The 15,484-nt window shown below is 34.7% G+C and overlaps 1 protein-coding gene across 1 annotated transcript in view; it reads right to left on the bottom strand.

Annotated features, from left to right (window-relative positions):
- The window catches only part of USH2A (usherin), a 689,554-nt gene that overhangs the window by 113,103 nt on the left and 560,967 nt on the right, over window positions 1-15,484 (bottom strand). Inside the window, exons 56-57 of the mRNA XM_041722698.1 lie at window positions 14,621-14,804; window positions 13,497-13,654 (exon numbers count right to left, since the gene is read on the bottom strand). Coding sequence (XP_041578632.1) covers window positions 13,497-13,654; window positions 14,621-14,804 — 342 coding nt within the window. The remainder of the gene's footprint in view (window positions 1-13,496; window positions 13,655-14,620; window positions 14,805-15,484) is intronic.

The raw sequence follows: 15,484 nt of genomic DNA, 5'->3' as shown, positions 1-15,484 counted from the left end.
ATGGCATAGTGAATGCACATAATGGGCCTATTGAGAAGATATTCTTTGAAGCCTAATTCTCAACTGTAAGACAAAACTGGGAATGGTTTGCTGCTCCCAACAAGGCAGCTATAACTAAAATGAAGTTTGAGAGTTGGATGAAGAGAGTTGATTACAGGGACCATTTGAGACTCTCAGTCCATTAATGGGTAAGGAAGACCTATGTACTATGTTAGAGATAAAACAAAGAGCAGTATAATCAGGCCTTTTTTCCCTCACTAAAAATGTTCTTTGGAGATTGTTGTTCGAGGTAGTAAAAGAGATGGAAGAGTGGATCAGGGATTTTCTCAGTTTGTAGTTTGACCTCTCAGCAGGAAGATATGCTTATGGAAATTTCCATCCAGAGTATCTTGGATGGAAAGTATTTCACCTCCTATTTTGGGCATTTTCCTGATTGTTACCCTGACATAGTCTGTAAAGCGGTGGTGGAAAAAAAGGTTGCTGTTTGTACCTACATATTTATAACAAAATGAAGACAAAAAATTTTCCTGGACATTAAACCTGTTATTGGGGTCAGCTTTCTCTAGGGCTACCTAATAGCCTGAAATATAACAGCATATCATTCTTTATCCAAGGAGATTAGTAAAAAAAGAAATTACCCTAATGATAAATTATAAAATACATTATTATTTGGATGAAGACAAACACATTGGAATACAATGGCAAATTTGTATGAATTTTTAAGATAAAAAGCAAGGCCTTCAAGAAATTGCAAGCCTATGGTGATCATTTTAGGCTGTTTCTAGACCTCCTGGGATTGCATGTTTACTCTGTCATCTCTGTTCCCAGGGTAGATCTTATAGAAAAGTTTGACAAACACACATTTGGAAAATATTCTATCATTCTTGTTGAACTAGACAAACCACAGCATGGAATCAGGAAGATCAAGGCCCTTCTCTGCCCTTATTTGTTTCTGGTAAATTACCTAGCCTCTACGAACACCGGTCTCTTCATCTGTAAAATGATGATACTAATAGCCACCTCATAAAGAGCTATAAGGATTAAATTAGAAAATGCATGTAAAACATTTTAGCATACTCCTGCGACATAGAAAGTGCTGAATCAATGATAGACATCTCAGCAAAACAAAATGAAATGGAACAAAATGGAAAAAAAAAAAACCCACAAGTATGACTCTGTTTTATAGGCCCTCAAACACTTAGAACCTACCTCCTAAGTAAAGTTTCTATTCCACTTACAAATAAATGTTATATTCATTTAAGTAAATATCTTTGTAACAATAATTTATCTAGTTTTGTTTTCTTTGCATATTTGGATATGATCAAGTTGTATTCCTATGAAGATATTTTTTTTTTCATTCCTAGCAGTAACTTAGAAATAGTCTTCCCTTCAATTGGTCTGAGATTGCACTTAACTATATGTCTCCAGTCTGTACCTACTAGTCTGCTTCCAGTAACTTTCCAGCTTAGAAGGACAGGGTCAGGGAACAAAACTGTGCTTCCACGACATTTTAAATATAGACATAATATTGATTTATGTTTAAACATGGCTAGTAAAAGTACGAACCTAGAAGATGTATTTTTCACGTTTTGGTTAATTGGAAACAAATGTCCTCTACATATACCTGTGAGGTGTTGAAACAGAAAATGCTCCTTGAAGCTGTGAGCATGTCAAACACTGACATGTATTTAGGAAAGAGGGCCCCTCCACTGTCATAATTTACAGGACTGTGACACGAAAGCCTCCTGTGTTCCTGCGAACCCTATACCATCTGCAATGAGTCTGAAACAACCTAGCCCCCTGGTATTCTGATGACTAAATGAAATGAAATGGGCATATTTGTTAAAGTCAGCTGGGAAGCCACACGACTTGGTTAGTTCCCGAGTTCATAAATTTATGTCAGAGCAAGAGGAGCAGTGGAAGCTCAAGTGAACCAATTTACCCTAAGTGCAAATGGCAGTTTTGTTATTTGGTGTCAAAGTTACCAGTCCCACAATGACAAGCTGCCATAACACATTTTCTTGTTCACTAAAGAACAAGGGTTTCGTTGGTTAATATTCCTTGCAATGCTCCTTTTCATAATTTACAACAACTAGATGCTGATAGGTTATTTAACATTTATGAAGTTAAGATGTAATCAGAAAAACCCTGATTATCTTTACAAATAAAAAAGTTAAATTATTCAACTTTTTTTTTTCTCTGTGGCTTCATTTCACAGCAGGTGCATACTTTACAATGGGACAAGTCAATCAAATAATCCTTTTTTAAAATCTTTTTTTAGGAGCTGGAGCAGGAACAATTCTAAGAGGAAAACTATTAATTCGGTTTGATAGCTGCATTTGCTTCAAAACACTGGTTGCACTTAATGTAATGCTTTGAACAAATCAGCCTAAATTCTTCATTGTATAGGTAGGCATATCTTGGTTATGCCCCTTCGAGGGTCTGGAAGTGAGACAAGACTCTGTTAAACACATATCCATACTAACTATATGGAAATTTTACATAAGTTTGTAAATGATAGCTATCATTTTATGCCTTTTCTATCCTAATAGTAGGGTTCATGACAGAAAGGACAATGTCTCATTCTTTATAACTCTCAGAGTGTCTAGCATTATGCCTTGCCCAAGTGGGGCTCAGCAAATATTTTCATGTTCGTTAAAATGAATAGATGATTCAATATGCCCAAAGGCTAATGAATTATATCTCATGAAATTTTAAGCTACAAATAAAACAATCCTACAGGGTTAGTGGATGGGCTGCTCTTGAAATATGTTGTCCTTATTCATATTTGCTATATTTATAGCAAAATTATTTTTTAGCTTCTGAACTGGATCATAGTAGAACTTAGAAAAAAATCATTTGCTTTCTGCCCTGTTTAGGTAGAAAAATAGTGAGAAAATAGCAGTGATTTTGACCATAGAATTTGGTGTCAGATCCATTGTGGGCTGGCTCAAACACTTTTGTGATAAATAACCTAGGCAAGATAACTAAATGATATTTAAATTGACTTGTTCTCATTCATATAATGGGCAAAACAATAGGACATACTATGTTAGGTTCTTAAAAGCATTAAAAGAGATACATATTAATCTCTTAGAAAAAGGCCCAATACATAGCAGAACTCAATAAAATAAGAAATTCATTAAACAACAGAAGCAAAGGCAACAAAATAAAGAATTGACAAATGGGACACATCAAACTAAAAAGATTCTGTGCAGGGTAGGAAACCATCAAAATGAAAGGCAACTATGGAATAGGAGAAGCTATTTGCAAACCATCTATCTAATAAGGGGCTAACATCCAAAATATACAAGAGACTCATACAATTCAACAGCAAAAAAAAAAAAAAAATGACCCAATTAAGAAATGGACTAAGGCTATATATAAATAGATAATTTCCCCCCCCCAAAAAAGACAGACAAATGGCTAACAGATACATGAAAATGTGCTCAACATCCTTAATCATCAAGGAAATGCAAATCAAAAACGATAGTAAGATATCACCTCTGACCTGTTAGGATGACTATTATCAAAGAGACAAGAGATCACAAATACTGGTGAGGATGCAGAGAAAAGGAAACGTTTGTACACTGTTGGTGGGAATTCAAATTCATATATCCAGTGCCAGTTTACTATGGAAAACAGTATAGAGGTTCCTCAAGAAATTAAAAATAGAACTACTATATGGCCCAGAAAACCTACTTCTGAGTATATATCCAAAGGAAATGAGATCATTATCTCACAGCTATCTATACTCCCATGTTCACTGAAACAGTATTCACAATAGCCAAAGTATGGAAACAACTCAAGTGCCCATCAATGGTTGAATGGATAAAGAAAATGTAGTATATATGTAATAGAATATTAGTAAGCGCTAAAAAGAAGAAAACACTGCCATTTGCAATAACATGGGTGAAACTGGAGAGCATTAGGCTAAGCAAAATAGCCAGACAAAGACAATAACTTTATGGTATCACTTATGTGTAAAATCTTCAAAAAATTTTACCCATGGAAACAGTGGAATAGTGGTTGCTAGGTGCTGAAGGATGGGGGAAATAGGGAGAAGTTGGTTAAAAGGGTTCAGACTTTCAGTTATAAGATGAATAAGGTCTGAGGATCTAAGGTATAACATGGTGACTATAGTTGATAATGGTGTATTGTAGAATTGAAATTTGCTGAGTGAAAGATGTCCATCGGAGAAGGACAAACATTATATGGTCTCATTCATTTGGGGAATATAAAAAATAGTGAAAGGGAATAAAAGGGAAAGGAGAAAAAAATGAGTGGGAAATATCAGAAAGGGAGACAGAACATGAAAGACTCCTAACTCTGGGAAATGAACTAGGGGTGTTGGAAGGGGAGGTGGGCGGTGGGTGGGGGTGACTGGGTGTCAGGCACCGAGGTGGGCACTTGACGGGATGAGCACTGGGTGTTATTCTATATGTTGGCAAATTGAACACCAATAAAAAAAAATTGTAAAAAAAAAAAGAAAGAAAGAAAGAAAGAAAGAAAGAAAGAAAGAAAGAAAGAAAGAAAAAGAAATTTGCTAAGTGCTAAGAGAGTAGAACTTGTGTTCTTACCAAAAAGACAAAAAATAGATATGTGAGATGATGTTGGCAATAACTAATTCAATGGTGGAAATTCTTTCACAATTTTATATGTCAAATCATCACATTGTACTCTAAATATATAATAATTTCATTTGTCAATTATACCTCAATACAGAGGAAAAAAGATTACTATGCTAAATAAAACATAAATCACTGAAATGAGGTTTACACTTTCTTCTGAAATTCAGCACTACCGTCACTTGGTTTTTGCATTTACAAGAAAATTGAGAGAATCGTCAATGTTGAATCATCCCAGTTAATGCAGCATATATTTTCTAAAAAGCTTAATACCTATTTTGACTTCAAATGAATAGTATCTGATCTAATACACTGCAGTTGATGAGCTAACTAATGTCTATAGATAGGCCATATCGTGGCTAAGTACCCTTTAATCGAAAGCTGGGTTAATAAAAGGCATTTTTATTCCTAACCAATATATTTTATTCCTAAGCAATATTAATTGAAATGATTTCTCAGTAGAAGAATTGTTGTTGATTGTTTTTTTAATGGACTAAGAGATAAATATGAATGGACACACACCAGTGTTTTGGTACTATGCATTTAACCCAAATAACTCACCATCTTTAGTGAGAAAAGTGTGTTGAATGCAATGGCATTGTTAATTAGAACATGATAAAGGGCTAGAACAGTTCAAAATAGCATCACCTTGATAAATTAGAAAGACTCGTTATTGCCTTCAGAGTTTAAATAATTTTGAGTGTTTGGATTCTGAAATGGCAGGAATATCTTTATTCTTATCCTGAGTAAACCATTTATGTTCCAGAAAGTATTTGCTTCTTCATTTTCTATGATTTTCTTTTTTTTTTTTTACCCATTAGTTGAACATATGTCCTTCACTCTATTTAATATGAACATGCAAGTCCTGACCTGAGGTTCAGAGCTGGAAAAAGGGGGAAAAGGAATGTTTAGGAATAAACTAGGCTTGCTGCTGTCTGTAGCTTGAGCAATAATAACCAGCACGCAGACAGTGACCACTAAATGTTTACCATGCTGCCTCACCGACTTCACACAACAGCAATGCAAGGTAGGCACTTAATAGCCCTTTCACAGATGAGAAACCTGAAGTTCAGAGACATTGTAAAACTTGCCCAAGGTTGCAAGGAAACTAAATGATGGAGCCCATAACACCTAGAAACCAGTATTTCCTTTACAAAAATAAGTGAAAAAAAATATGCTTCCCTAAGATGTCATATAATATCTGGAAAATATGTGTATGTGTCCTGGTTGTCTCTAAGGAAGAAATATGTATCTGTGTGTATGTGTGTATGCACATGCCTGTGTGTCCGTGTGTTTAGGATTGAGTTAGTGTGGAGGGAGAGATAGGCTTCTATAGGAGATCAAGTGTTTGGATAATTTTAAGCAGCAGAAAATCCAAATTTTATTTATATTTGCCTAAATGATACATTTTAGAAACTCACTATTATTCTTCCATTAATTCAGCAAACATTTTAAAAGGAGATGTTGTTTGTGCATCATCTGATTTGGAGGCACAAATGATATGCAAAGGAGTAGAAATCTTGATTTTTCTAGAGCTTGAAGTGTCTTGCTAATCTCACTACTGACATTTATCAAGTAATGATAAGCTAAAGTGAACCAGAGTTTACTTGGAAGATAAGAGAATGTCTACTGAGGCTTTAAAATAGTCCTTGAATATTCTTTGTGTGGATATTTGAGAAGTGACTCCCTCTCTCACCTAATTAAAATCGTTCTGCACTTGGAATCTGGTTTTACTAAGTCATGTCTATTATTTCTGGACTTTTGGATGGATAGGCAAAGCCTTCTGGCTACTAGGTCCTTCAAGCCACAGGAGAGAACTATTGTCAGGTAGATATTTTCCCTACAGGGGGCTCACTGTTTTCCACAATTAATTCTTCTGGCCTTGGCATGCCCAACAAAAAACATTCTTCCACAATCATTTGGTATTCGCCAGTACCTAGCTCTGTTTCTTGGCCTTCTGGGCTGCTATTTAAGAAAGCATAGTTGTATTGCAAATCGGAAAGATGTTGGGTAATAAATAGAAAGCTTGATTTGGATGTAAGAGTTAAGCCAAAGACACGTAGAGATTGCTCTTATAAAGCAGAGTAGAGAACAGACCTGAATTTGAATCTTGGCTCTGTTGTGTAACCTTGAGTATATTATATTACTTCTCTGAGAGTCAAATTTCTTACCTTAATATGGCAATAATGATATGACTTGTACCCAGGGTTTATATGAGTAGTAACTCAAGTAAAGTAGAGAAAGTGCTTATCAAAGTGTTTGGCATATACTAGAAATTTAACAAATGTCAAATATAAACAAGTAATATTAATGCATATAAAATGATATTTGCCAATAGTATTCCAATTATGCTTCCCCTGAATATTCTCACATATTCCCTGGGCCTCACTTCTTTTCCAGTAGGAATTATAAACATGTAGTAAGAATTAATTCCAGTAGGATTTATAAACATGTAGTAAGAATTAATTTATAGATATCATTGGAATAATAATTTACAAACTGAAAGCCCACTTAATTGCCTAGGTAATTTTCGGTTGCCAAGCAACCACATAGACATTTTTTTTTTCTCCCAGCAACTTACTTGTGTAAAGTCAATTCACACTGACCACAAAACAAAATACATGGGAGAAAAACCCACTTAATTTTTTTAAAGATTTTATTTATTTATTAATGAAAGACAGACAGACAGAGAGAGAGAGAGAGAGAGAGAGAGAGAGAGAGAGAAACACAGGCAGAGGGAGAAGCAGGCTCCATGCAGGGAGCCGGACATGGGACTTGATCCCTGGTCCTGGTCTCGGAGACCCGGGCTGAAGGTGGCGCTAAACCGCTGAGCCACCCGGGCTGCCTAAACCCACTTAATTTAACCACTATTTTGGATTTGGACATTCAAGAGAAAGTGATTTGATTCATATTTTCAAAGAAATATTGTTAATTGACTACTTTTGCTTGGTGTATGTGATTCATGATTACTAAATTTGGAACACATCGAAATCATCTGAGAAGCTTTAAAAAAAAAAATCTAGATTTCTTGACTCCACCAGAGGAGATTCTGATTCAGTATATTTGAGGTAGAGAATCGCTCTTTGTGAAACTTTTCCAGGTGATTCTAATGCTTGTTCAGGTTTAGGAACTACAAGTATGGATTGTTTGGGCCAATTTTCAGCTCTGCTTTATGATGTAATCATTTTGTAATGGCAGGGGAGTATGATGAATACCTAGAAAGCTCCTGATTATGAGCAAAAAACAACCTCTGGTTATAACAAGTTTGTTTTCTTTCTGTTTAAAATATATATTTGTGACTATTCAGGAACAGAAAAATGTTTTTATTATCCAAATCAAAACACAGCATGAGGTACTTTCTAATAAAATCAACTGTAGATTATACACAAGTCAAAATCATCTGCCTGTTTACTGAGTTCAAAATCCTTCTAGGCACCAGGAAAAAAAAAGTTTAATTTAAGATTTTAATCTTTCCATATATTACAGGGTTTCTGTAATGGATTTTATGCATCTGAAACTAAAAGATTGACAGGTCTGGATATTATAGATTTATTAACCATTGGTTACGTGGTCAGAGTTAGTGTGTGAAGCATTTCTACAATACCCCCTAGGCTGCATTAGAGTGAACAATTTCTACAAAGCCTGAAGTAGACAAGAGTGAAAGTTACATTAAAAAAATAGAAGTTGTGTTTTATTTCACAATGATCTTTTTCTAAGTGTAAATGTTACACACCAAACAAAAACGTGATGTTGAACTCAAAGAAAAACATGACAAAGAGCTGGGAAATTCGAAAGAAGTCTTAAAAATTTACAAATGGGGTAGCCCCGGGGCTTAACGGTTGAGCATCTGCCTTCGGCCCAGGAAGGAGACCCGGGATCGAGTCCCATGTTGGGCTCCCCGCATGGAGCCTGCTTCTCCCTCTGCCTATGTCTCTGCCTCAATCTCTCTCTCTCTCTCTCTCTCTCTGTGTCTCTCATTAATAAATACATTAAAAAAAAATTTAATCCTGCAGTGCAATGTTTTATCATTTTGAAAAGGGGCCTTTGGGACCTAGCAAATGCCGAGGCAAATACATTTTAAAGATAAATACTTGAAGGCAAATATGATTCTTCCAAACTAATCATCACTATTTATCGAAAATTATACAGAATCCATGTATGCCAATTATATAAATTACCTCATTTAATCTTTACAACAACCCAAATGTGCATACTACCATTATCTCTATTTTACAGACACACAGAACAGAGACTCGGGGAGAAAAGCTGACTTGTTTATGTGAGCTAACAGGTGGCACAAAGGGGATATGAACCCTGGTTTTGTCTTTCATCTTACATCTGCTGTCTTAAAGGAAAGATGTCTTCAGATTAGCAATGGCAACTTGCATATTTAATAATGTTAAAATGACATGTGATTTGATAAGCCATGGAACTTCTTGGTCACATGGCTAGGGAATCATCAATTTTGCTTATCATCTTGGACTTTCTCTTACTGTTCTTTGACATTTTTTTTTTTTTCTTTGACAATTTGGATTGTAAAAGACCCTGGTCTGTGTCTGAGAAATCTCTGGTGTATAGGCTAAAATCCAGTCTCAAACTGGCTCTTTTCAGCCTCATTTTACCTAATGGCACAGAAGCACCACAGTACTATAAAGATGCCAAGGAGAAATATGCTAAAAGATGGCAAGATAGTAATGCTATTCCATGAGAATAGAAATTGGTTGGTAAGGGGCTATGCAAGTTTGTATGTTTTCCACAGCAGAGGATGCGGGTTTTCTTCTATTGAAATTAAGAATAGAGCTCAAAAAGGTCTATGCTCCTAACACTGTGATAAGGATTGCAGGATTTAATGACGCAGGCTGGCACTAGTGATTATTCCTCTGCTTTGTTTGATTTAATGTGCTGTATATTCATTTTAAAACAAAGGTGATGAAATAATTTATATTTAACTTGGAGACGCTTACATTTTTCTTACTTATAAAGCTCTTGATAATTTTTCTCCTGTGAGTTTGACCAAATTAAGTCCCTTTTGTGGGGTGCCTGGGTTGCTCAGTTGGTGCCTTTGGCTCAGGTCATTATCCCAGGGTCCTAGAATCAAGCCCAATGTCCGCCAGGCTCCCTGCTCAATGGGGAGCCTGCTTCTCTCTCTCCCTTTGGCTGCAGCTCACCCTGCCTGTGCTCTCTCTTTCTGTCAAGTAAATAAATAAAATCTTTTTTTTTTTTTTTAAAAAAACCCTTTTGTTTTTGTTTTTGATCTTAGATTATGGCATCAGAAGGATGTTGGTTTATGATAACTTAAGTTTTATATATTAGGCCTCTATGTACCTTCTTGACTCTATTACCTGTTTGTTGAGTTTTTATTTTAATATCAGTTAGTTAATATATGTTGTTATATTAGTTTCAGGTGTGTTATATAGTGATTCAAGAATTCCATACATCACCCAGTGCTCATTATGACAGGTGCACTCTTTAATTCTCATCTCCTATTTAACCCATTCCCCCCCAACCCCTCAGCCTCTGGTAACCAACAGTTTATTATCTATAGTTAAGAGTCTATTTCTTGGTTTGTCTCCCTTTCTTTGATTTTGTTCATTTGTTTGTTTGTTTTTAATTCTATATATGAGTGAAATCATATAGTATTTGTATCTCTCTGTCTGACATTTCACTTAGCATTATACTCTCTAGCTCCATCCATGTCATTGCAAATGGCAAGATTTCATTCTTTTTTATGGATGAGTAATATTCATGTATTTATCTTCTTTATCCATTCATCAATTGATGGATACTTGGGCTGCTTCCGTATCTTGATCAACCTAAATAATGCTGCTATAAACACCTAAGGGATGTACGTATTCCTTTGAATTAATGCTTTTTTATTCTTTGGGTGAATACCCAGTAGTGTGATTGCATGATCGTAGAGTAATTCTATTTTTAACTTTTTGATGAACCTCCATACAGTTTTCCCCAGCAGCTGCACCAGTTGGCATTCCCACCAGCAGTGTAAGGAGAGTTCTCCTTTCTCCATATCCTCACCACCTGTTGTTTCTTGTGTTTTTGATTTTAGCACTCTAATAGGTGTCAGGTAATGACTACATTGTAGTTTTGATTTGCATTTCCCGGATGATAAGTGATGTAGAGCATCTTTTCATGTGTCTGTTGGTCATCCGAATGTCCTCTTTGGAGAAATGTTTATTCATATCTCTGCCCCTTTTTTAATTGAATTATTTGGTTTTGGGGTATTGAGTTTTATAGGTTCTTTATATATTTTGGATACTAACTTTCTACCAGATATATCATTTGCAAGTATCTTCTCCCATTCTGTAGATTGCCTTTTAGTTTGAGTAATTGTTTCCTTCACTGTGCAGAAGATTTTTATTTTGATATAGTCCTATTTTGTTTTTGTTTTGTTGATTTTGCTTTTGTTTCCCTTGCCTCAGGGACCTACCTAGAAAAAAGATGCTACACAAATGTTAGAGAAACATTGCTTGTGTTCTCTTCTAGGATTTTTTACGATTCCAGGTCTCACATTTAGGTCTTTCATACATTTTGAATGTATTTTTCTGTATGGTGTAAGTCAATGGTCTAGTTTCATTCTTTTCATGTTGCTGTCCAGTTTTCCCAACACTGTGTGTTGAAGTGAAGAGACTGTCTTTTTCCCATTGAAAATTCTTTCCTGCTTTGTTGAAGATTAATTGGCCATATAACTGTGTGTGTGTGTGGTGGGGGGGGGGGGTTCTATGGGTTTTCTATTCTGTTGTATTCATCCATGTGCCAGTACCATACTGTTTTGATTACTACAGCTTTGTTATATAACTTGAAGACTGGAATTGGTATGGTTCCAGCTTTGCTTTTCCTTTTCAAGACTGCTTTGACTATTCAGAGTTTTTGGCAGTTCCATACAAATTTTAGGATTTTTTCTTCTAGTGTTGTGAAAAAATGTTGTTGATATTTTGATAGAGATTGCATTGAGTGTGTAGATTGCTTTGAGTTGTATAGACATTTTAACAATGTCTGCTTTTACAATCTGTGGGCATGGAATGCTTCTTCATTTCTTCATGTCATCTTCAATTTCTTTCATCAGTGTTTTAGCTTTCAGAGTACAGGTCCTTCACCTCTTTGGTTACGTTTATTCCTAGGTATCTTATTATTCTGGGTGCAATTGTAAATGGTATTGTTTTCTTAATTCCTATTTCTGTTGCTTTATTATTGGTGTATAGAAATGCAACAGATTTCTGTACATAGATTTTTGTAACCCGCAACTTTACTGAATTCATTTATCAGTTCTAACAGGTTTTTGGTGGAGTCTTTCAGGTTTTCAGTATACACTATCATGTCATCTGCAAATAGTGAAAGTTTAACTTCTTCCCTACCAATTTGGATGCCTTTTAGTTCTTTTTGTTGTCTGATTGTTGTTTCTAGGACTTCCAGTACAATGTATGTTGAATAAACGTGGTGTGAGTGGACATCTTTGTTTTGTTCCTGACCTTATGGGAAAAGCTCTCAGTTTTTATCCATTAGGTTTGCTATGGATTTTTCATTCTTAGCCATTATTATGTTGAGATATGTTTCCTCTAAATTTACTTTTTTGAGTGTTTTTATCATGAAAGGATGTTGTACTTTCTCATGTGCTTTTACTGTATCTATTAAAAAGATCATATGACTCTTACCCTATCTCCTATTGATATGATATATCATGTTGATTGATTTGTGAATATTGAACCACCCAGGAATAAACCCCACTTGATTGTGGTGAATGATTTTTTTTAAATGTATTGTTGCATTTGGTTTGCTAGTATTTTGTCAAGGATTTTTGCATCCATGTTCATCAGAGACATTGGTCTGTCACTCTCTTTTTCATGGTTACTTTATCTGCTTTTGGTAATGCTGGCCTCATAGAATAAATATAAAAGTTTTCCTTCCTTTTCTACATTACCTGTTTTGACAGAGATAATTGTTCAAGTAAATGAAAAATATACCTTTGCTAATTATTTTATGGACTGGATCTGCTGATGGCCAACGTGGCTGCTAACCAATTATTTTTAATGCATGTTGAGGTAGCTAAACTTATTCTAAAGGAAATAAAAGAAATTTATGTCAATTTTATCTAAAGACTGGATATCAGAGATAAAATCACATATTTTGAAGTGAATTTAAGCCTTCACACATTTCCATACTTTCCTTATGTTAAAAGACAGAGCAGAGATTTTACTTTAATCCTTACTCCATGGTGTTACTGCAATTAGATGTGAAACTGAGGAAGATGCTTACATCATAATATAATAATGTACTAAAGCATAAAAGCAACTCACTAGTGACCAAATGGTACAATGGAGCTTATATGGCTTAGAGAGACAAAATTCAACCACCATAACTGGCCACAACCTAAGGAACATGGATAAGAATAGACTGTTTTCTTTCTGAATTCCTTAATCCCTGCTATAAAAAGGCTGAATCATGCAACATCAGTGATTCAATTTAGGGAGTCCTGTAGAATGAAAGTTTGAGGTCATTCAGATCTATATAACTTACTTGGGAAAAATAAGAATAAGAAGACAGATTTTGGTACTTGAAGGAAAGTATTTCTTTGAAAGAAAAGTATATATCTAGGTATCTAGTATTATCTACATATCTACATCTGTATCTATATATATGTATGCATAATCTTATATATGTATAGACTCAGAAATTGGATTCCTCAGGAATTTGGATTATTTTATTCATATTTATCCAAGAGATGAGTTATGTCCTTCTGATTTACTAAATTCACATTTCCATCCTTATCTCCAATTAACTTCCTCTGAAATGTTTTACATACAAATATACACATGTGCGCACATGCACATACACTCACACATTTTATTTGTTTACCTGGTGGGGTCCAAGCTACAAATATGGAATAAGGTCCAATTACTGTGATATTATATGGAGGCTGGATTTCTTCTGGTGTCAGCATAGGTGTTTGTACAATGTAATCATCACTAGGACTGCTGCCACCTCCACTTGTAGCTTCCAATTTATAAATGTATCTATATTAAAAAGAAAGGATTGTAATAAGACAATGCACAAGAGACCTGAACAATGATTGCTGGCTTTGCTCTCCATTGTTTAGTACTAAATTCATGACAAATTGCAAATTCTCTGCTCACCATCCAGAACATCACTGTTGACTTGAGTTTTTCCAGAACAATCATCATTTTCTCTAGATTGTCACTGTTTATGCCCCTTCCCACTTTATTTTTAACCCCCTAGTAATTATTAATTCTCCTAAAGATTTCAGGAAGGTCTTAGAGTGTGCCAGTAGGTTGTGAAGGATTCAAATTAATCTTCTCCATTTTTAAATGGGTTGGAGTTCAGGGAAATATGTTTAGAGGAAGATGTTTCTAAATTGATCTGCTACTCTACAATAAAACTGAATTGATCTCTACTCTCTGCAGTAAAACATCTGTTGATCTAAGATATATTTTGTTTCTGCTGAGATATGAATTGGAATGAATTGCAAATATGTGGAACTTTTTTTCCCTAAAACCACTCATGCCTATTTATAGTGTAGCAAGCAGAGAAAACATTACATTAGAAGAAAAATTAGTTGATGTAAAACAAAATGCTTTAAATCTTTTTTATTTGTAACTTAAGAATGCATGTTTTTTGAAGATAATTTGATAATTTTTAATGTTTAATACTTTGTGTATTTTATATACTTAAAAGTTCTCATGCTCTTATTTCTTGTTTTTTTCATGCTCTTATTTCACATAGGAGACAATTTACATTTTTAAAAAACGTCATGTACTCTGAAGACTAAAGAATTGAGTTAGTACTTGAGTCTTCAACATCTGAAATGATTTAGAAGATCTCATAGGTATGGGATGGCTAATGAACGAGGAGATTAATTAGCCAATTAATTTAATATTGTTTCATTTAGAAATGCATTCTTTCCAGCCCTGAAAAAATTTAAATTATACCTATATTATTGGTAAAGTTTTCTTTTAGTTTACCTGCTATTGGGATCCAGGTTTTTATCAGTGAAATTCTGCTCCTCACTGCCACCCAGGAAGACCAAGGTTCCGTTACGACTCAATTGATACTGAGAAATGAGGCCATTGGGCTTTTCTGGCGGATTCCAATATAATTCCACTGTTGTAGAATTGATGATAATGTATCGAGGTGTCACCCAAACTCCTGGCAAAAAAATAACACAATGAGGTTTTATTGTTAGAATAAAATATACACCTTATCAAAAATCATACCATCACCTCACATACTATGATATTTTTATCTGTTGTTAAAAAAAATCTCATGGTGAAACAACAAAAGTAAATATTCCTTACTTTGGAGGTAAAATATACAGTTGAGTAGAAATGTATTTTTTAATGCTTTGATTACTTTATTTCTGATTTGTCTTTAGAAAGTGAATATTAGACAATTGAGTGGTAGAAAATTTCTCTGTCTTGGTTGTTATTCTGAGTTTAATCAAGGCCTGAAAGACAATCCAGGAATTTTAAACTTTGATGCCTATTTATTTGGAATATGTGGAAGTAATCATAATGTAGTATTTACCTGAATTATCAAACTCAATGAATAGCATATGTTGCCTCTCTGACACATGTGCTGTGCTTCTTTTCCTCTTTTCTCTTATTTACTTGCTCCTTTTCCCCTAGTGGATCTCAAAAATGTGCCTCAGATATCTAGGCCCTTTCTTTCACTTATTCTTCCCTCTTTTTTCTTCTTTTCCAACACTCACTTCCTAGATGATCTTCATTTAGTCTTAGTTTTAAATATCATCTCTATGTTGAACACTCCCAAATGCATATCTCTAGACTAAAATTCTCCTTTGAACTTCAGACTCATAAACCCAGCTG

This window comes from Vulpes lagopus, chromosome 11 (assembly GCF_018345385.1).
Source record: "Vulpes lagopus strain Blue_001 chromosome 11, ASM1834538v1, whole genome shotgun sequence".
Classification (NCBI taxonomy): Eukaryota; Metazoa; Chordata; class Mammalia; order Carnivora; family Canidae; genus Vulpes; species Vulpes lagopus.
The sequence above is the reverse complement of the archived record's forward strand: the minus strand, read 5'-3'. Positions and strand labels throughout refer to the sequence as shown.